General features: G+C 41.3%; 1 protein-coding gene across 2 annotated transcripts in view; it reads left to right on the top strand.

The window, feature by feature from the left end:
• Positions 1–23,548, top strand: part of LOC113219905 (kinesin-like protein KIF6) — a 95,507-nt gene that overhangs the window by 22,064 nt on the left and 49,895 nt on the right. For both annotated transcript variants that reach the window (XM_026448106.2, XM_026448107.1), the window contains exon 3: positions 23,219–23,269. In XM_026448106.2, the coding sequence (XP_026303891.1) occupies positions 23,219–23,269 (51 nt within the window). The remainder of the gene's footprint in view (positions 1–23,218; positions 23,270–23,548) is intronic.

Raw genomic sequence — 23,548 nt, forward strand, 5'->3', positions numbered from 1 at the left:
ATAGGATTTCCTGAAAGGACTGGTGGCAAACAGAGAAGCCCATTGCCAGTGATTGTGTATCTAAGCACAGAATATAGGCCAGCAAGAGTCAAAGAAGTAGAGTCCCCGTCACCGTAATAATAGCTAACTTTGATAGAGGTACTATTATTATTATAATATCCTTACTATAGATGAAGAAACTGAAACTTATGAAGATTGCTCAGTAATACACAGCTAGTAAGGGATGGAGCTGACAATAAAGGAAAGAGGCAGAGAGGGTAATGGGAAGAGGACTAAGTTAGTCAAGGGAGGACAGGCCTTCCTTCCTAGGGTCTCTCCCTTAATCTGGAGTTCAGAAAGTCATAGATTCATTGGGGTGGTGGGTTTTGTCTCTTTTTAACTGCATAAGTGATTCATGGGTATATTTTGCCATAGTTCAAGCAATACATTAATATACATAGCAAAATGTAAGCAGCCCACACACTTTCTCTCACCTACTACCAATCATGTCCCTGCCCCAGAGAAGAGTAGGCACTTTCAATAATTTGATGTATCTCCTTCCATCCTCTTCTGCACATTTGGAGAGAGAGAGAGAGAGAGAGGCACCTATGTACAAAGATATCTTGTTTTGTTGCATAAATGGGATCACAAAGTATCATTCTGCCCCTTGCTTTTCTCATTTAACAGTAAGTATGTTAAATGAGAAACTCACCATTTTTTATGGTGAAATAAACTATGTAACTACTATTAACTGCTTCCTTGTAACAGACATTTCACCTTTTTTTTTTTTCCAGTTTTTCTCTATTACAAACAGTACGTGCATTTTTGTGTACAAATGTGAATGTTTCTTTGGAATAGATGAGTAGAAGTAGAATTAGGGGAAGCAACAGTATATGTGTATTTTTAACTTTCATGACTACTCCCCAGTTGCCTTCCCAAAGAGCTTCATTAGTTTACATTCCTTCCAGTGTGTGACAGTACTCATTTCCCTGCATCCTTGTTTGTACATGATTGTATCAGCCACTTTAGTTTTTGCCATTTGGAGAGCAAAATATGGTATTTCATTATTGTTTTCATTGGCATTTCCCTAACAGCTGGTGAAATTGAATGCTTTTTCATGTATCTCATATTCTCTGCCCATGGGTTAGTTGAATTTCTCTTTCTGATTTGTAGGATCTCTTTGTGTCCTCTGGATATTAGGCCTTTGTCTATGGAATATGTAGCAGATGTTTTCTTCCAGTCTGTCACTTGTTTTAATTTTCTCTTAAGATTTTTGGAAGAACCCTTGGACAGTTGGTTTTTTTTTTCTGTTTTTCAAGTTGCTTTAAATTGGGAGGTACTGACTCTACCTCACTATAGCACTGCCCCAAGGAAGATATGCAAAGTAACCTTGGTCACACTGCACAGATTGTTACTCAAAACATGTCCAGATCAAAACTAGAGATGGTGATTTCAGATCATTTGTTTCAGAACCACTAACCACTACATGAATAAATGACTCCTGCATACAGATGGTTAAACCTTGCACCAGACCACAAGTCTGATGATTTTACTGCTGAAAATGTATGTTTCTTAATGAGGTAAAGACTGATTTTACCAATTTAATTCTTATTGAAGACATTACTAATGATGCATGAATATTTTTAAAATTTAGTTTTTTTGCAAAACAGCATATTAACACATGTTGAGATGATGCTGAAGTCTAGAAAACATCCTAATAAATAACTGGAATGTAGCAGTACCTAGCAACTCATTAGCAAACACTAGGATCCTTGGGTACTCCTTTTTGTTGGAAGACAAAAGTAAACAATTATGGAATGACTACAGAAATGGATAATGTACCAAATAAACTCAATAGGCAAAAAGACATCAAGGGGCCTCTTAACAGGCAAGAGACATCAAAGACATGAAGTTTATGAAGTGCCTGCATCAGTCATGTAAAGCAAAGCCAGGTCTAGTTTTGAAGGTTAGGAAGCAATGTATTTTTTGAAGTAAATACCACAATCTCGTAAAAAGGAAAAATAAAAAAACCACAGCTCAAAGAAGGCTTATTGGAATTTGTGACCTGAACCTAATCAGGCTGATTGTCTGCTTACACAGCAACAACAAAAAATCAGGAGTCATTTTTAGAATTTAAATAAGACCCTGAACATGTTCTGAATATGATCCAAAATTACTTGGGGCTGGGCACAGTGGCTTATGCCTGTAATCCTAGGGCTGTGGAAGCCAAGGTGGGAGGATCACTTGAGGCCAGGAGTTCAAGACCAGCCTAAGCAACATAGTGAGACCCCATCTCTACCAAAAAAAAAGAAAAAAGAAAAAAGTTTAATTAGCTGAGCATGGTGGCACATGCCTATAGTCCCAGCTACTTAGGAGGCTGAGGCAGGAGGATTTCTTGAGCCCAGGAGTTCGAGGCTGCAGTGAGCTATGAGTGTGCCATTGCATTCCAGCCTGGGTGAGAGAGTGAGAACTTATCTCCAAAAACAACAAATACTTGCAAGTTCAACAAGGCACTTCCAAGTCACCTAAGACTCAAAAAGAAAGTCCCAAGATAAACTAGAAATATCTTGAACTAAAGGAAAATAAAAATAAAATCCACCAAAATTTGTGTGCTGCAGTTGAAACAGTATTTAGAGGGAAATTTATAGCATTCAACACATATATTGGCAAAGAGAAAAAATCTAATCGACAAGCTTATCTTCCATCTTAAGAAACTAGAAAAAGAACAAAAATAATTCCAAAGCAAGTGGAAGGAAGGAAATAACAAAGATACCTGAAACTCAATAAAATTCAAAAGAGAAAAACAATAAAGAAAATCAGTGAAATCAAAACTGGTTCTTTGAAAAGCTCAATAATATTGATAAACATCTAGCCAGGTTGACAAAGAAAGAGAAAAGACAAAATAACCAATACCAGAAACAAAAAAGGGGCTATCAACCTAGCAAGGTGGCTCAGGCTTGTAATCCCAGCACTTTGGGAGACTGAGGCAGGCAGATCACTTCAAGACCAGCCTGGACTACATGGTAAAACCCCATCTCTACCAAAAATATAAAAATTAGCCAGATATGGTAGCACACACCTGTAATCCCCAGCTACTCAGAAGGCTGAGGCATGAGAATCACTTGAACCAAGGCGGAGGCTGCAGTCAGCTGAAATCACACCACTGCACTCCAACCTGGGCAACAGAGCAAGACTCCGTCTCAAATAAATAAATAAATAAATAAATAAATAAATAAATAAATAAGAAAGAGGAAATATCATTACAGACATTGAAAGGGCAAGAGAATATTATAAACAGTCTACACAAATGTGACAATTTAGATAAAAGTAGACAAATTCCTTGAAAGCCACAAACTACCAAAGCTCACTCAAGAAGAAACAAATAACCTGAATGGTTTCATATCATCTACTAAAGGAATTGAATTCATACTTAAAAGTCTCCCAAAAAAAAAGAATGAAGGCCCAGATAGTTTCACTGTAGTATTCTACCAAACATTTTAAAAAGAAATAACACCAATTTTATATAATCCCTTCCAGAAAACAGAAGAAGGAATACTTCCCAACTCATTTTATTAGGCCAGTATTATCCTGATCCCAAAGCAGACAAAAACATCATAGGAAAACTATAGACTTAATCCCCCATAAACATACACAAATGCTAGCATATTGAATACAACAATATGGAAAAGGACTAATATACCACGACCAAGTGAGGTTTATCTCAGGAATACAATTCTGGTTCAGTATTCAAAAATCAATCAATATAATCCACCATGTTAATAGATTAAGGAAGAAAAACCTCATGATCATATAAAGTGGCACAGGAAAGTATTTGATAAAATTTAGCATTCATCACAATAAAAACTCCAGCAAACTAGAAATACAAAGGAACTTTCTCAACCTGATGAAGGACATCTATTTAAAACTCGCAGCTAACATCATACTTAATGTTGAATAACTTAATGCTTTTCCTCTAAGATCGGCAGCAAGACAAAGTTGTCGACTCTCACCACTCCTGTTTAATACGGTACTGAAAGTCCTAGACATTGCAAGTAAGCAAGAAAAATATATACAAGGCATAGAATGTGAAAGGAAGAAGTAAAGCTGTCCCTGTTCACACATGATATATTTGTCTACCTAGATGATTTCAAGAATTTACAGAAAAGCTCCTATAAACAATAAAAGAGTTTAGCAAGATTATAGGATACAAGGTCTACACATAAAAATCAATTATATTTCTACATTCTAGTAATAATTGTTTACCAAAATTAAATATTATTTTATACTTTTAAATATATTATAGTCATATATATACTAAATACTAATATATAATTTATAGTAGTTCCAAAAAATACGGAGAGAAATATTGAGGTATAAAACTATCAAGACATGTGGAAGATCTCTATATTGAAACCTAACAAACTCTAATAAAAAAAATCAAAAAAGACCTAAATAAATGGAGGCCAAAAAAATGTTTATGGATTAAAAGACTCAATATAGGAACGATGTCAATTCTTTCTAAACTGACCTTTACATGTCATGCAGTTATATTCAAAATCCCAGCAGAACTTTGTGTAGCTATACTGAAGGTAATTCTAAAATTTACGTGGGAAGACCATGGGTTTAGAATAGCTAGGAATAATTTTGTAAAAGAAGAATAAAGCTGGAGAAGTCACACCACACAATTTTAAGACTTATTGTAAGCTGCTGTAATTAAGACAGTGTTGACACTGGCAAAAGAATAGATATGTAGATCAATGGAACAGGCAGGATACAGAGTCCAAAAATAGACCCACACCTTTAAAGTTCATTGATTTTCAACAAAGGTGCCGAGGCAATGAAGAAAGAATAGGTTTTTTTTTCAACAAGCAATATTAAAACAATTGGATATTCATGTACTGAAGGAAAAATGAAGAATCTCAAACTAATCTTACACCATATACAAAAATTGAGTCAAAATATCATAGATCTAAGTAGAAAATGTAAAACTATAAAATTTTAGAAGAATGAGTAGGAGGAACTCTTCACGTCTGGGGTTATGCAACATGTTCTTAAGCATCATACCAAAAGTGCAATCAATAAAATTAAAGTTATAAATCAGATTTATCAAAATTAACTGCTTTTGGTCTGTGAAATTCACTGTTAAGAGAATGGAAAGACAAGTGGTAGACTGGGAGAAAATCTTTTCAGATCTCATATCCCACAAAGGGCTTCTATACAGAATATACAAAATACATAAATATTAACTCTCAAAATTCAATACTCAGAAAACAAACAGCTCATTTATTTTAAAAATGGTGGGGGTGCAAAAGACCTGACCAGATACTTCACCAGAAAGGATGTACAGCTGCAAATGAACACGTCCAAAAATGTCCCCTCCATCAGCATCAGAGAAATTTGAATCTGAACAATGATGAGATATGACCATTTCTTTATTAGAAGAGCTTAACATTGTTTTAATTTTTTAACTGACAATAGCAAGTGATAGCAAGGATGTGGAGCAACTGGAACTCTTGTATGTTGCTAGTCAGCATGCAAAATGGGGCAGATACCTTGGAAAACCACTTGGCCATTTCTTATAAAATTCAACAGACATACCATACAAGCCAGCTGTCTACCCTAGAGAAATGAAAACTTAGGTTCACACAAACTTGTATGCAGATGTTTGTAACGGTTCTCTTCATAACCGCCAAAAACTGGTGGTAACCCAAATATCCTTTAATGAGTGAGGGGATAGACTTCAGTGCGTACAATAGAACATTACTGAGCAATAAAAAGAGCAAACTGCTGGTAAATACGATGACATGAGTGACTCTCAAAGGCATTGTGCTGGGTGAAAGAAGCCAGTCTCATAAAGCGCCCTACTATCTGATTCCAGCTATATGACATTCTGAAAAAATGAGAACTTCCGCAATGGAGGGCAGGGGTGGGAGAAGCGTGTGAGTCCAACATGGCCGTGTGAGGGAGTCTGGGGGTGACAGAACTCTTGGGGATCCTGCTTTTGAAGGTGGCTACACAAATCTATGTGTGTGTCCAAACCCATGATGCACACACATGCTCCCAAGTCAATTTTACCATATTTAATAATAAATAAGAAAGAAAACAGTATGAATCCACCAAGGAAAGAAGACAGAGGAAATATCAGACAACCAACCTCAGCTGTCATTTTGAAATGAATCTTATGTTACAGAACAGCATTTTTTTTTTAATTTCTCTAGAAAGAGCACTTTAGGTAATTGGGTATGGGTTGATGACACAGGTTGTGGTGAATTATTTCAGGCTGAACACAGTAGGAGCTTTTGCCACAGTTTTTCCTCAGTTTGGGCAAGGCAAGTAGGAAATTGAGGGCTTCTATGATCAGGACTTTGGGCAGAAAACCTCGGTCTCACGTTTATTCATTCAACAATTTATGTACATCTGTAAAGTTGGAAGTCCTGTGGGAAAACACACAAATCCATAGGAGAGTCCCTGGCCTTGGGATACCTGTAAGGTAGTTGAGATGATAGGACACAGGAGGCCCTCGGGATTGAGCCTACAATTATTCTGCAGAGCCCCCTTATAAACCACCCAGTGGGGGCTTCTCAGTCAGGTCTCATTGGTGGAGTACTAGGTCACTACAAATAAGTGCCCTATAAAAGATTTGGGAACATTTCATCAGAGATAATCATTTGCAGTGCAATTTTCCCTTCTATGGTCAAGCCAGCAAAATTGATGGTTTCTTAAATGTGCCTCAGGAGATTTTCTGATCTCTGTTCCACTTAAAGACAGTTTGGTTATTTTTTAGTCTCCCTCCACAAAACAGCATTTCATCAGGTTCCCTGCAGCCAGAAATTTCTCTCCCTGACTTCCTAAATCACTGCAAGAATCTGCCGGGCACAGCATGGAGTGAGTAAACAGGCCTAGAGACCCAGGACTGAGGACAATTGTTTGCATTGTTCTATGATGAGTCGTCCAAACAGCTTGAGTCCCTCATGCCCCCAGATGGTGTCCACCTCTGCCAGGGTTGGTTGACAGTGCTTTCCATCACAGTAACACATTGTCCCCTTTCCATTGCCCCAAGTAAAAGCTGAATTGAAGAGCTTCTGATGTCAGAGCTTCCTATCTGAGGTGTCACTCCAAAAAGGGAAACTGAGGAAGCAAGTGAGAAAGAGTAGCTCACCTCAGCATGCAGAATGTGAGCCAAAGTCTAAGCAATCTGCATTCTATTAAAATATGGTCCATAGAAAACCAAGGGCTGCTACACTTACTCCCATTTGCCAGGCCAGAAAACAAACCTGACTCCCCAAATACCAGCCAGGCAAGAAATCAGGCAATAGACTGGCTAGGATGTTTTATTTCCTCTGCCTCTTTCTCTGCTAGCTTTGTTGCCAAAGAATTAGGTCTGTTTGTAAGAGACTATATTAACTATAGATAGTAGTAATATTTTTCAGACAAGGAAAATGAAGAGTAAGAAATAAGGGACAGGGCAAGATGTTGTCAGACCCCACCTGCATCCCTTCCACATCCCAGGCGTATGCACACTAGCATGACTTCACCTGCTAGCACCACCCACTCCCCCAAGAGCATTTTTCACCCATTCAAGAGATATATGTGGGGCAGACCGGTGCTGGGGAATTAAAGTTCCCTGCCCTGGGAGGACTCAATCAATGACTGTTGGCAGTTGCTGTATACATACCCCAGCTCCCTCCCTCTGCAGGAGTGAGAGCTCTGAGGCATGTATCCTCTACAGGCCCCTAGAGTCTCCCAGTGGGATCGAGCTTCAATTGCCCACAGTGGAAAATGGCTTGCCATTGCCCCCTGTATTGGCTACCTTCTCTCCCTGTCTCACTTCCCTTGTCTCTTACCAGTGCTTCCAGGGATCATGTCCCAAATAAACTACTTGTACTAGGGTCTGCTTCCAGGAGAAACCACACTAAGATAGAGGGTAATGGGGCGTTACCTCTGAGATAACTCAGATGGTGGAAAGAAGACAGAGGAAAATGGAAGCTGGACTATGCAGGCTTTCTCAACCAAAGTGACTTGAGAAACTGCAGGAAGGCTACTGGCCTCTGGCTACTGTAACAACTTCCTAGAAGTTACTGTCCTCATCGATAATGTTACATTATTAGGAATTAGGGGCACCTGTTTGCCATTCAGGTACTTATCTCTTCTTGATGTACATGCAACATCTTAGCTTACCCATTGTTCACCCATTGTATTATCATCATTGGTGATTCCCTAAGATCCAGGTAAAAACCACCAATTCCTCTAAACACTGCCACATTGTTAAAATAACAACCCACAAAGGACTGCTGACGTTAGTCAGCTGACATGTAATCAATCCTTAGAAAACAGATTCCTGCAACTTCTGTGGTACAGAAAAATCATTACATCAAGTATATTGTCGCCAGCAGAAAATATCCTAAGGCCCACAGTAAACTTCTCACCAGAAACTGCATGTTGTACACATTCACTCTTCACTGATACCCTTGACTGCAAAGAGAAAAGATTACAAATATCACCATGGAGAAGGTATCAGATCTGTTTCCAGTGACAGGCCAGAGTCAAAATCCTTTCGCATGAAGCTGAATGAATTCAGAAGCTTCTCCCCCACAACCCTTTTCCCCTCTCCTTGCCACACACTCTCACAACTCCCCCAAAGCAAGAACTATTTCAAGTGGCAGCCTTTGGGGATAGAGAGCAATCTTTAGATTCCTTTATTAATTCCTTGGCCACCTCTCTGGCCTCCCAATGCTGACAAAGTCTAGCTCAGGTGTGTTTGTTTTGGAGCCCATGAGGCCTAGCCAGCGTGGCCAGTATAAAGCTGTCTGAAAAATACTCGCTTTTGGTATTTTTAAGAAGGGCAAAAAGGAACACATTTAACCAGATTTCATTTCTTCAGCAGTTTGTGAGTTAGGATTGGCATGAGTTAGGAATATAATCATCCAGCCTGTGTCTGAAAGAATGCCGCCCTTTTCCAGTTTGCACAGCTTTCTTGCCTCTTGCTCGCCTTTATAAGCCACCCATCCTTGTTCCTGGAGGGGTGACAGCACTAAAGGAAATTTCTCTGAATGAGTCCCACATGTCCCAGGACTCACCAGCCTGTGACAGCCAAACAGGGTGCGTCTCCTTCTTATTCCCAAAATATTATGGCCAAAGTCCCTCCTGGCTTTACTGCTGGAAATTAATCTACTCACATCAAAGCAAGTCCCCAGACTGTGCCCAAAAGGCTCTCCAAGCACTGCCTCCAAGCACTGATCTGGAGCGCCTGCCTGAAGTCCTTCCTCTCTGTCTTCCTCATCTGCTCTCGGGCTATAGGGGCTGCTGCCTGCTGGGCATGCTGTCCTCTGATGGTGCCATTGCTGGTGGCTGCTACCAGGCCTCAAAGACCCTGTAGCCCTGGTGATGGCATCTGACTAGGCGAGGCAAACTTGAACAAGGTATTGATGGAGGTTTAAGCCTAACAGAAATGCTCCTTGGAGAGCAGCTAAAAGCTCCTTCTGGTTTCTTGGAGGGCTTTGACCTATAGGCTTCCAGCCTCATTCATGAAGGCTTCCACACACCCTCAGGCAGGCCTGCTCCAAGAAACAACCTGCTGTGGGCACAGGGCCCAACTGCCTATTTGTATGTTCACTTTCTCCAGAGCACTGCCTGGACCCATAGCTCTCACATGATAATTTATAGCAGTTTGTTTTCCAAAACTCTGGGCCATTCAGTCCTCAATGACACAAGCATGTCATCAGTCAAGGTGGGACTTCCCCCAGTGACCAACAACTTGTTCCATCTTTCCTCAAAAGCAGCGTTTCTCAATGGGGTTGCCTTTGGCCTGATGAGACAGGTGGTTCTTTAGTGGCAGGACCCAGCTCAGCTCACTCAGTACAATAGTGTATTTCCCTCATTGTTGTGGCCACCACTGAGTTCCTGGATGAAAGCCTCTATTCACGTGTGAGGTGGGGACAAGATCAGACCTACGTATTCATTCCACCATTGACTGCCCACTATTCCCAAAGAGCTACAGCAGGTGCTTGGACAAGGACACATATCCACATCATCTGTATTAGTCATGGCTCTCCAGAAAAACAGAGCCAAAAGGATGTGCATAGATACAGAGAGAGAGAGATTTATTTTGAGGCATTAGCTCATGAGATTATAGCGGCTGGCAAGTTCAATTCGAACAGGGCAAGCCTACAAGCCAGAGAGCCAAGGAAGGGTTGATGTTGCAGGTGAAGTCCAAAAGCAGTCTGGAGGCACAATTTCTTGCGCTCTGGAGGACTTCAGTCTTTTTTCTCTTAAGGCCTTCAACTGATTGGATAAGGCTCACTCCCACAATGGAGGGTCATCGATTCTTCTCAAAGGCTATTGATTTAAACATTAATCACATCTAAAAGCAACATCTAGACTGGTGTTTAAGCAAACATCTGAGCACTGTAGCCTACACGCTTTGACATATAAAACTAACCATCATAGCGTCCAAGTACAAGCATTACTTTTGAGGCCTAGGATAAACTGATTGAAGATTTTGTTTTAATCTGTAGCTCTGCAAACACATAATTCTGCTAAAGAAGCACCCAATCTGTGTTTCTGAACACAGAATACTAAAGAGAACATCTAACTCTTACTTAGAAGCACCTACCTGCATTTGGGTGATTTCATTTTTAGAGCTTCCCCCAAAATAATGGTGTATCTTTACCTTACATGTACAAACCTCAAATGCCCCATTAAAATGATTAGCTTATCTCCAACAGAACCATGTTTTTCTCAAAGATAATATCCAGACTTTCTCATAGAAGGCGAAAGCTGCTCCTAATTCTGGGAATTTTACCTTCCCAAGTTCAAAGAATGTGAAGGTTTAGTCTCCTCCGGGCACCTGTTAGATAGACCCTGGAGCAGCTGATGACCAATATGCTCCATTAGCTGAAATGAAATCAGCTTCTGCTGCAATGAGGATTAGAAACAACTGCTATGCTCTGGAATGTACATTGTCACATCTGGCATGTTATAGGTAACAGTTACCCACCTGTCCCTAGCCATGAAGGAACTGAACATCCCTGTGATGGGAAAAGCCATAATTAAGGATTACGCCTTTATGTGAAAAGCAAGATTAAGTTTACAAGTAAACCTATAAAAGTGCCTACAAATATTTTTATATTCACCAGAACACTAAAACCAATACACTAGAGAATTATAATAACATTTCACTCATCATAATGGGCTCTGTATATTTAGCCTCCATTTACCATCCCCTTGGAGGCAGAAAATTTTTCAGGATCTCCCTCCCCTAAAGTTTCAACATGAAGCTTGTAAATTATTTTTATCTTTGCATATTGTGGCAATTCCTTCTCCATGTCTGTTTTTCTCCTCTCTGGCTATTCACTGCCTTCCTGATATTAGCCCTTGGAATTGTTGGCTTCCCAGAGACACAGCTCCCAGAATTGTGCCATCAGCCCTTCTTACACATGTTCTGATTTCCCACTCCCTCTCCTCACTCATTTTGATGACTGAAGAAGTGTAGTTCTCAGGCCATGTGTACTCCAGCTTCCCTCATCTCCCAAAGCTTCATTGCAAAAACCTCCCATTTGGTTATGTTGTCTGCTTTGCCTCTTTTTTCTAGTCCTAACTCCCTAGATTTCCTTATTATGCATTATCCCCAAAATGACCAGCTTATATCCACCAGGACTGAGATCTGTAAGAAACAGAGCCATGTGTACTGGAATTTCAGGCAGGCAGAACTCAAGTTTGGGGAGGGGAAACTGTGTTCTTCCTGAAATATGTCACTCCTGAAAAGCACCCTCTGTAAAATGGTGGGTATGTCCATCTCGACCTCTCTCCTTCCTCTTTCCTCTTTGAAAATATTTAGCCTCAGAGGAAACAAACGGAGAAAGAGCTCTGGTGTTATTTTTCTGGAATAAAATAAAGTAAAATAACAGGATGCAGATAGAAATTATTCCAGGCTCTGAAAACAGAACCATTATCACCAGCATTTCAGGCAAGCTTATTAAAAAGTCATTTACTTCCAATTACAGAAATCAATCATATTTCACTATAACAGAATGTGGAAGACCCATTACTAACTAAAGTAATGGTGAATTTGAGGGTAAATAACTGATCAGAAGGCAGAAGGTTTAGTAAATATAAACTAAATTTGTAAAAAGTTGGAGTCAGCAAGTGCTGAAAGGTCACGGCTCTGCTTTGTGAAACCCTGATTTGGAAGATTGCAAGGACATATGACTGTCCCCCCTTCCTCCCCACCGTGGGGGAGAGAGGCACTTCAGAAAAGTCTGCTGGGCCCACAATAACTTGTTAATTTAGGCCTGAAAGATGTGTTTCTAAAACGGATCGGGGAAAATACAGATGTCCTGCCATATTCGAATGTAATCAAGACCTTAGAAACAATTGCAATAGGTTAGCTTGCTTCAATCCTCCATGCAGTGTTATTTGTAATCAGAGCCACCCACCTCAAAATTATTACTTTAACTAGTACCACCACCGTGACGACCACCACTCATTGTGCACCTACAATGTGCCAGGCACTCTGCTGGGGGCTTTATGTACATTGGGTCTAATTCTTGCAACAACCTTGCCAGGTTGGTGTTATCACCCTATTTTAATGAAGAAATTGAGGCTCAAAGGGATTAAGTAGCCTAGGGTCACAGGTAGGAAGTGTCAGTACAAGTCTACATGCTCCCAAAGCTCATGCTTTTTCCATTATTGTAGGCCCAGGATTCCCTCTGCAACTTCTCCTGCCCTTTTCCACTCCCTCTCCGCTGATGAGCCTTCACTGCTGTTCAGTTGTCTCTGAAAGCCAGCCACCTTTCTCTGGCTTCCCACTCCACCACAGTTTCCCAGTGCACCTGCTGGGCTCAGTCCCCGTTGGCTCCCTTGGATTGTTTTCCTGAGATGCACTAATATGTCCACCCCATGCCACTCCCATGTAGGTGAGTGCAGAGACAGAGCACAGGGGGCCTCACAGATTCAATGGTGGGCCTGGCCCATCGCACCAGAAAGACACAACATGTATACACAGCATCTAAAAATGACTTTTGAACCTGGAAGCTGAAACCATTTCCATTCAGTTTTGTCTTTTATTCACAAACTCACTAACACATTTCTCCTAATCTCCAGTCTCTTCAGATGGAGAACAATTCCCACATCACGAAGCACCAACTCTGTGTTAGGCAATTATTTTACAGGCCAGCTGGAAGTTTGGCCAGCAGTGAGCCTTAATTGGGGCTTGTTTTTTCCCACTGACTTTTTTTAAAGCACTAACTGATTTAAAATTAAATGAGTAGAATCAAGTTTTATTTTGGAGTGAAAGAGTTGATTATTTATATCAAAGAGCCATGTAAAACTTGCTGTTTTCTTGTTGGAATCCAAGTTTTTAAAAGTATGTACACTGCAAAATCAAACATCTCAGTGCTTGGGGTTTGATTTTATGTCCCTGCAGTGAACCTGCCCTCCACTTGCCAGTTAGTGAGGGGCCCTACGAACTAGCCTCCAGTGCAAATAGGAGCATGTTGGGAACAGATGGAATATACCTGTCCCACCCCCACTGGAGAAGAGGAGCTTCGAATGCCCTCAGGTACTCCTAAGAGTGTACCCTGGGCTACTTATGGGGATATAAGGATGGAAATCACAGGCAGTGGCTACCCGGGCCCTGCCCTCACCCCAGACAGCATTTCTGGCAACCGGAACCACATCTTCAAACAGTAAGAATGTTTGTGAACTACAGCTACTCCTACAGGGCAGGCCTTGGAAGCTGGTTATATCCCCCCTTGCTGAGATAAGAACTTTCAAGCATCTAAAGTGACATCTTTTGAATAGATGCCAACATAATCATAAGCCCTCAGCTCCCTGAGATGTTTAGTATTTAACAATTCATGCTGGTTGCTGAGCTGAAAATTTTCCTAATGCTTACCCACTTGCATCTCCATGTTTGTTTGAGCTTTTAACAAATGGGCTTACTTAATTCTCTGAATCTGTTTATGTAATAGTATCACATACAGAAATAGTGATATCAATAAGCTTCTTAGCTTAATTACACATATACAATAGCCAATTGCTTGAGCTTCAGACAGAACGTGCTAATCTTGTGTGATTATTTTGATTACTTGGGTAGCCCAAATGAATATCCCAGAGCAAAAGAAATTGGGTCTCCCAGACATGGTATAATTTGGTCATCTTTTTATAAATGAGAGCATTCCCCAAAATGTGATCACCATGTACTGTCGTAATGATAAGAAAGGAGCTGTCTTTTCCTCCCAAGCTGAAATGCTCATTAATTACCAGGCACATCCTCCTCCACAGGATGGGCCCAAGGTGATGGGGAGCTCTTGAGAAAATCCCCATGGGGGGAAATCAAGACAAGTTCCAGTGATGTTTTTCTAGAAAGTATTGATATCTTTTAAAATGAGCTGCTTTCCCCCTTTCTCTGCAACTTCATTATGTTATCAACTGTGATGTTTAGCATACTAAATGGAAGAAGAATCTTGAATTCTGGAGAAATGAAGTGTCAGTTGGAATAAGGCAGCTTAAAAACATTTGCCTAGCATTTAGGCCAGTCCTGGTCTCCCACTGTATGTTCCATGCTGGACCTTTCTCTCTGAGGAACCCAGGGGAGGACCTGTTGCCGTGACCTCAAGAAGGGAAGAAGGCTTCTCAGAGGTACCCAAGCCAGTGGAAATCCCTTACTGTCTTGGGCTCCCTCTGACCCTCTGTCTTCCACCTTCACTTCTTTGCCAGGCTGCTGGTGAATAACACAGCTCTGCCAAATAATCTGATGCTGAAACCCTCCTTATTTCCCCTATCCCTGTCGCTGAGACTTGGATTATGAATATTTTCAGCGAGCACACATGGCAGATGACATCACATGTGTGGCAGGTGCCCAAGAGCAATTTCCAGTGTGCTATAGTAACATCACATTTCCCTATCAAGGAAGTGCAGTGGGTATTTAATTTTTATTTCTTTTTATAAATATATACAAATACAGCTTTTATATGAATCGTAAATCATGTGCCTTTATTAAAGTACATTTTCTCTTTTTTTTAATCTTGCCTGGCTTCATCCTCTCCTACCCAATTCATTCTCCACCCGACTTCCACCCTCAGTAACCTGTCATAGCATTGTAGATATTCATTCACATAGCCTCTATGGTCACATGATCATATGTGTACATATATATGCACAAGGGCATATATGCGTGCACAAACACACACACACACACAGTTATTTACATACATATATGTAAAGCTCTTGTCACTGTTTGTTTCACCAAACACAGGATCATTTATACCCCATTCTTTTCTCTGATTCCTTTTTTCTTATTCCTTGGCTTCTGTTGAATTGTTAAAATGTTGGCATTCCCTCCCCACAACACCCATCCCTTGCCTTTTTTTCTGATCTTCTATTGATTTGGCTGCTATTGTACATATTTTTATTCTTCTAGAGTTAAAAAGTAACTATAACAATGTCTGTAGTTGTTCCAAATATATCCTCCTCCCAGTCACAGCCAGGGTTACAGCTCGCGTTAACTCCCCACTGAACATCCCGTTACTTTATCTTCACTGTGTTATCATTGCCTAAAGAGTTAGTTTTCAGATACGCGCACACACACATACACACAGAGGTTTTTTAATGATCAAATAATTAAATATTTTTACTTAAATATTTAATTTACATTTTTTGCTATTATTTCTTTTATCCCCCACCTGTGTGTTTATTTTTCTTCTTGCTGATCATAACAACTTTCACACTTACATAGTTTTTATTATATGTCAGGAACTCCTTAAGTACTTTACACATGTGACCTAATTCAGTTCTCACAGCACAAATGCTGTTATAATCCCCATTTTTCAGATGTCAAAACTGAGGCACACTGACATTCAGTCATTTGCAGGAGGTTACACAGTAGTGGCCCAGCTGGATGCAAACCCAAGGGGGTCGGCTCGAGAGTCCATGCACTCACCTTCCACCCTTGGTTGCCTCTCAGTTGAGTTCTTTTAGGGAGAGAGGGTCTGTGGGTGTAAATGCTCTTTGTCCTCTTATGACTGATAATGTCTTTACTGAGCCCTCACCTATGAATGATAGTTTGGGTATGAATAAAATTCACGTTGACAGCTGTTTCCCTCCACTATCTCCTGGCACCTGCAGTTGTCACTGAGGGTGGGCGGTCATCTAAGTTGCTCCTTTGCAGGTCCCCTGGAAGCTGTTAATAGTGTTTCTGTTTCCCTGAAGTTCTGTAATTTTACTATGATGTGTCTGGGGGTGGATTTATTTTTATTTATCCTGCTCAATATTCAAACTGCACTTTCAACCCAAGGGCTTATATTTTTCTCGAATGCTGGAAAATCTCAACTGCTATCTCTTCAAATACTGCTTCTTTACAATTTGCCTCCATTCTCTTCTAGAATTCTAGGCAAATTAGGAAGCCTCTCAGTCTCTTCTCTGTGACTTTTAACTGCTTTCCCCATTTTTATCTCTTGCTTTCTGTGCTGTGTTTGAGTGAGCTTTTCCAACTGTCTTCCAATTCACTAATTCACTTTTGAAATTTACCCTGTCTAGAGTTTATTCCCTTACTCTCTGTACTTTTTATTCATTTCAAATGACTAGTTTTTATTTCAAAATTTCTGTTATATCCACCTATTCTTGTATCATTTATACCTATTTGTCACATATTTCTTATTCTTTTTAAAGAAAATGTATCCCTTCATTAATCTTGTTAAGTATCCTCAACATACTTTAAGGTCTTTGCCTTGGGCAGATAGACTAGCTCAATCATTATGGAGGGCAGCACTCAAATTAGTTACGCAGATCTGCTGAGAACCAGCAGAGAAATTTTCTTACAGACTTACAAGACTACATGCTTAGGGATGGTCATCACAGCACTGTTGGCGTTAGTGGGAGTGAGGTGCAATCCAGTTGTTCAACTATCAAAAAATGGAAGTAAAAGTTGGGGTGCATTCTGTGGAATGGATGTAGCAGTCAGAAACTGAGAATTAGATGCATATACAACAAAACAGATGTCAAAAACAGTACTAATAAATAAGAAACAGAATGAGATCTATAGCACAATATTACTTTCACAGCTTAAAACTACACAGAAAACTTGAATACAAATTGGAAGAACACCTACAATAAGAACACATACATCAAACAAATTAGAATGGTTGCCCGTTGGAAGAAGAGGAGAATGAGAATAGGACATGAGGCATGAAGTATGAGGGTCAAAGTACACGTATACATACACACACACACATATATATATATAAATGCTTATGTATACATACATCTATACATACAAACATATAGGAGAGGCATTGCCCAGGCTAATGCAGATGGCGTACCCTAAACTGAAGAGTAAAATTAACTCAAGCCTCTGTGCTTCTGCATCAACAAATGTCTTCATCTGCCTGCCCAGAAAATTACTTTCATCTGTAACTAATTCATGTTCCAACTATTGACTTGACTATCTTTTTTTAGCATTAGATTTATTCATACATTTTGGCATTTTGGTGGGCAGGCCCATTTTTAATGAAACACGTTTTATTTATTTCTCTTACTCTCTTTCTCTTTGTGTTCATCCCTCTCTGGCTGACAGATCCTCCAGGCCCCTAATCCAAAATCAGCTCCAGTAAAGACAATTTGGAGTGCCTGCTCCATAACAGAACTGGAGATGAGCAGACCCTGTCTAGAGCCCGTGAGCAGCTGGGCTTGGCAACTGGAGAGAGACTGAGTTTGTACATTTCTTCCTCCTTTGGCTTGCATTGAGTTGGAAACCATAGCCCCAAGCAACATCTGGTGCACGTTTTTTTCAGTCCCCTTTCACTCACAGATTGGGTGATAGGGAGTCTCACTTCAACCCTCAGCTTCAAACAATGTGCCTGACTCTTACCCTGTTTTGCATGGCACCCTTTTAGTCACCTTCCTACTTCTGGAACCAGTGCTTTGCATGCTCAAGGCCTCAGCTCCACTCGCCATTTTTGCATTTCCATCCTACTTCTGGTCTTCAGAAGTATGTCTCATAATCAAATCCAGCAATGTCTTCCTGATAGTCTCTTTTCTATTTTATCCACCACTGCTATGGTGAGAAGAGGTAGTTCCTGCCTCAATACATTTTCAAAGTATACCAACAAGTTTGGATAAAGCCTGATGAAATACATATTAGCAAGGGGGACATGAATATGTCTGATTTTAGAGTTTCAAAGAATTTACATCCTCTTGTTAGTTGGAAATCCGTGTAAGGATTACACAAGTTATTCTAGGCCCATTATTTTTACAAATAGCCTTACACACAGCCTTTAGGGATCTAACCTTAGGTTATCATGATCCTCTGTGTTAGTACAAAAAAAAAAAAAAACTGGCTTCTCACATCACAGCTGAAATTGACACTCTGAGTTCAGAGCCTCTAACTAGACCTTCCATTTCAAAGAGGCCCCTCAGGCAGGAAACATATTCTACATATTCTCCCCACACCCCAGTTCTACTCTAGTAGTATAGTCAGACAAATAGCGTTTACCTGGGTCCAGAGCTCTTGGTAATTATCCAGGACCCCAGACTCCAGTATGAATACAACTCAGTCTTCCCCAGCCCTAGTCCTCCACTCAACCCTCCCTTGCTGCTCCTGTCCCAAACCAGTATGTACTTGGCTTCTGCATTCTTGCCCCAGCAGTTCTGTCAGACTGCAGTGCCCTTCCCAAGCGCACCTTAACACCCTTGCTCTTTTCTAAGCCTACTCAATTCGCCGGTAGTGATTATGCCTTTCCCAATGTCTCCTTTCCTCCTCTAAATGTATCTCTACCATTGATTTGACATTTAGCCACTTGACCTGTCATCTTAACCATGTAGTACCTTCCAATATGTCTGAAAGTGCCTGAATACCTAAAACTAGCGTGGTATATCCTACATGCTGGTGCATTATCCCTTGCTCCTCCGAAAGATCTTGAGATATAGTAAAGCAGATATTATTGCAGTTATAGTATTATTTCCATTTTTCAAATGATAACATTGAGGCTTAGAGATGTTAATTAGCCCATTCAACTAAGAAGTAGCAAAACTGAAATTTGAACTCAACTCTGTCTACCTCCAGATTTGTAATTATTTTCTCTTTCTTTTCTTTTTTTTTTTTTTTTTTTTTTTTTTTTGAGACAGTCTCATTCTGTTGCCCAGGCTGGAGTGCAGTGGCGCGATCTTGGCTCACTGCAACCTCTGCCTCCCAGGTTCAAGTGATTCTCTTGCCTCAGCCTCCCAAGTAGCTGGGATTACAGGCACCCATCGGCACACCCGACTAATTTTTGTATTTTTAGTACAGATGGAGTTTTGCCATGTTGACCAGACTGGTCCTAAACTCCTGACCTCAGGCGATCCACCCACCTTGGCGTCCCAAAGTGCTGGGATTACAGGCATGAACCACCACCATGCCCGGCCCAGATTTGTAATTATTTTCTAGAATAACTGAAATGGCAAAGAGGTTTTGCTTCATCTCAAGTCCAACTTCAAGTGATGGGCTGTAGCTGCCCAGAGTGCTGTGTGGGAGAGCCAAACTCAGGCTCAGCAGGAAAGCAAACCATCCCTGATGGAGGAGCAAGACCAGCCATTGGTCCGGCGTTTAAAAGGAAGAGCACACAGGCCACCTCTTTGCTGATCCCCGTACCGCACTGACTTTCCTAGGCCAGGATAGAGCCTTCTCCGAGTGTGTATATTCCACAGCACTCAGAACATAGTGCATAACCTATAGTAGACGAGAGATAAGTATTTATTGTTTGATAGCAGCATAAACATGTTGAATGAGGCACAGCATCCCAGAAATTGCAGGAGCAGCAGACAGCCACTCAGGGAGTCGTAAGTGAATAGCTCTCCTCCGGGCCAGCCAAGCAGCGTTCACTTGGTGAACAATCTCAAAGTAGCATGCATGCAAAATAAAGTGTGAAGCTTATGAAAAATGGTTTTATTCAGAAGACTGAACATTGATGTAAAAAAATCAGTTTCACTTCTGCATGATGATAATACTTTCCCTAGAACTACTCAGTAACAGAAAAAACCCATACACCACACAGAGCACCACCTCCACATATCCCGCTCGCGGTCATATTTAAGGTCACCCATCTCCTCTGGAGCTTTCCCATGGATTGCTGTAAGCTCTGCTCCCCGCTGCCACCCCCACTCCATCAATTAATGAATCAAAAGGGAGAGAAGGTGTTTCTAGCATGTACTGTGGTAAATTACTGGAGGAAAAGTTACTAATTATGGACACTCCTGCAGGCAGCGCATTCCTTCCCTCCCCTACCCTTTTGCTTTTCAGCCTCAGTCTGGGCTCCCTACTTCCCTCCCAGACTGTCTCCAGCCTCAGGTTGGGAGTTCTCTGTTTCCATTTCATCTCTTTTCCATACCTCTGGATGGGGATGTGTCCAGGAACCCAGGCCAAAACCAGCAAATTTATCACCGTGGTAATGACAGCAAGCTGCATGCTGAGTGAATTCTGCAATTCCCCTCAACTCCTTCTTTTGCCAAAACTCAGGAAGCGGCAAGATCCAGCAGGTTACAGACTGTTATCTGCACATGAAGAATAGCTCTGTTAGAAATGCAATTAGGTATCAGCCATAAGGCTATTTTCGGAAGCTTGTTTGGTGGGGGCGGGGGAAACTTGCCATGTGGTGGGAGATGTTAGTCAATACACCAAAACTGAGTTTCAAAATTGTGACGTAGGTTGAGTGCACCTACTCTGGTCAAGGCATGGGGTTGGGAGGCACAGACTTGAGGAAGCATGTGTCAGGAGGCCCATTGTCAGGGAGGCTTATTATTGGGGAGACTTATTATCAGGGAGGTAGTTTTCCAGGGAGCAGTGCAAACCAGTGTGTGCTCTAAAGGAGCAAGCCGCTGTCCAGGCTCATTAGGAAGGCAGTACCCAGGCATATGAGAAGCTCGTGGTATATGGCTGTGCCCGATACCCAGGAAACAGGCAGGGCACCAAAGCATCACTGACTCTCCATACTGCAGGATTAAAAAGCTTTTGATGACTCACTGTAAATCAAGAGATGTTTCTAAATGGTGTGTTGCATTAGTCACAGCAATATCTCCTTTTATTTGGAGCATGCATGTGCTATCCTGTCTTACAATTTAATTCAGCAGTGTTTGATGCAGCCTAGAGTCTCAGTCCAGCAGCAGCCTTATGTCCCCAACGTCTTTACTCTGCTCATATGGACAATAAGGGTCAAATCGCACCGAGTGGGGAAAAGATCCATTTGGGGCTGTGGCTGGCTCAGGTGTCAAAGTCATTTTCCTGTTGGATCCAGGTTCACCAATACTCATCACTGGGTCAAGCTTCCACTTCCCCAAATCCACCTCAGCACACTCCTGAAGTTCCCACCCTTCCCCCACATGGAATAAGGGTGCAATTATTGCTTAGGCCCAATGCCTGCCATGCTCTCTATGCATAATTCTCTCCAGTGGGGACACATGGAAACCAAAGCACAGACATGAGGTGCCCCAGACCCTTACCCAAGACAATGATGTGCCTGGAGATAGTGGCCTCCGAGGTATCACCTAAGGACTAGTGATGTTTGGCCTCCACAGAGGGCAAGTCGAAGTAGAGAAATCAGTCAAAGCATCCTCAGATGTGTGAAGGGCCCTCACCGCCAGTGACAGAGGATCTTTCTCTGTGCTGATCCAGAGAACAGGCCAGGCACACAACTGAAGGTTATAGGGAAGCAGATGCAACTTTACATAATTAATTCCTTATATATATCTTAATGGAATTGCTCGAATACATACAAGTCCGAAGGGAAATGCCCATTTCCTTCTGTAGAAGGGATTCCTAAATTGGGTGCAAAGTTGAACTGAATGACCTCTGCCATCTCTCCCCATTGTAACATTCTAGGAGTGCCCTAGAACTCTCCATAAGTGATAAAGTCTCTTGTGACTGCTTCCTCGTCTACTCATCTTTTGAATTCTCAATTCAGCTATAGCCTTGGAGGTATAGAATGTACTTATGTGAGGAAAGAAATATCTTAAGCAAGGAAGCAATGAATTTTCCAGGCTTTCTTGGAATCCCCCAGAGGCCTGATCACATCCCCCAAATGGGACATGCCATACAGACAGCACTGACATTTTAACAAGTGTGCTGAGCCCTTGGACATAAACAAACTCTGGGCTGCTGTTTCACCCATCCTTCATGCACGAAATCATGGAATTTTAGAGATGGAGGACGCCTGGAGGTCATTGCCTCCCAGATCCTTCCCAGGGCAGGAATTCTCACTCTAACAACCCAACAGATGGTCACCCAGCTTCTGCTTGAACACTTTCAGGAAGGGGCTCACTGCTTTGCCAGGAGATTTAATCCATTTTGAGACAACTTAATCCATTTTGAGATAGTCCTCATTGTGAGCTGTTTCTTCCTTGTATTAAGCCCCAAGTCTGCTTTCATTTGACTTGATTTCTGCCCTCAGGAGTAAGATAAAAATAAAGCTTTTTCTAATTCATATGACAATGTTCAGATATTCAAAGACAGCCATTATCTCAATTTCTCCTCTCCAAGTCTTGTCTTCACATCTAAATGTCTCAGGTCACCTTAAATATTTCTCATATGGCATGGTTTCAGACCCCTCACCATTCCAGTCACCATCTTCTGAGTATTTTCTATTTTGCAAATGTTCCTTTTGAAGAGTAACTCCCAGAACAAATACCAGGTGAGGTCTCCTCACTTGTAGAGCCGAGTGGAACTATCACCTCCCTAAAGGGAACTATCACGGTTCTCTGCTCACCATACCTTTATTAATGTAAACTAGAATTATATGAGTTTCACACCAAATGACCAACTATTAGGGTTATTGTCAGCTAAAACCACCATCTTTTTTTATTTGACACAGTTTCATATAGCTTAAAGAAAGATGTGGTTTTTAAAGTAGGCCTAAAAATTATTAAAAAACCAAATTCTTCTTTTCCCTTTATTAATAATAGAAAAACCCATTTAGGAGATTCGGGGCCTCAGCAAAAGTTATGGGTGACAGACTAAGATACTTGAATCCTAAGATGATTGATCTCAAGGGTGAAATGTGTGTTTGCACTGATGTGCCAGCACCTAGGCCTTTGCAACCTCTTCTTCCAGCACAATCTAGGAACCATGGAAGGGCATTTCTTGAAAGCTATGCCTGCTTTTTTCTCCCTTACTCTACCTTTTTTTTTTTTTCTGTAGCTTGCCACATGCTTCTGAGGCAGTCTTCCTCCAGCCCACTGGAAACCCACTGGTAGTTTTCTTTTGTGTCTTTGGCAGGTCACCTGAAGGAAGAAATCACCCGGCGGCATATACAGCAAGTAGCCCTAGGTAGGTACAAAGTAGAATCTGCAGGAAGAGGATGAAGGTATATAAACTGACCTGATTTTAGGAATCCAAACCCAGCTAAAAGATAACCCATTTAAAACCCTCTCTGAAGTTAAGGATGGCAAGGGTTGCTATCCACATAACTTTCCTTGGATTCCCCCGCCCCCGCAACAGGATCCGTTTCCCCAGCCTGTGTTCTTGCGCCTGGCCATCAGCACCTGGCACCCCACCCTTCCAGCTGTTACCTCATCCTCCCCTCCTTTCCCATCCCACATCCCCACC

This window comes from Piliocolobus tephrosceles, chromosome 5 (assembly GCF_002776525.5).
Source record: "Piliocolobus tephrosceles isolate RC106 chromosome 5, ASM277652v3, whole genome shotgun sequence".
Classification (NCBI taxonomy): Eukaryota; Metazoa; Chordata; class Mammalia; order Primates; family Cercopithecidae; genus Piliocolobus; species Piliocolobus tephrosceles.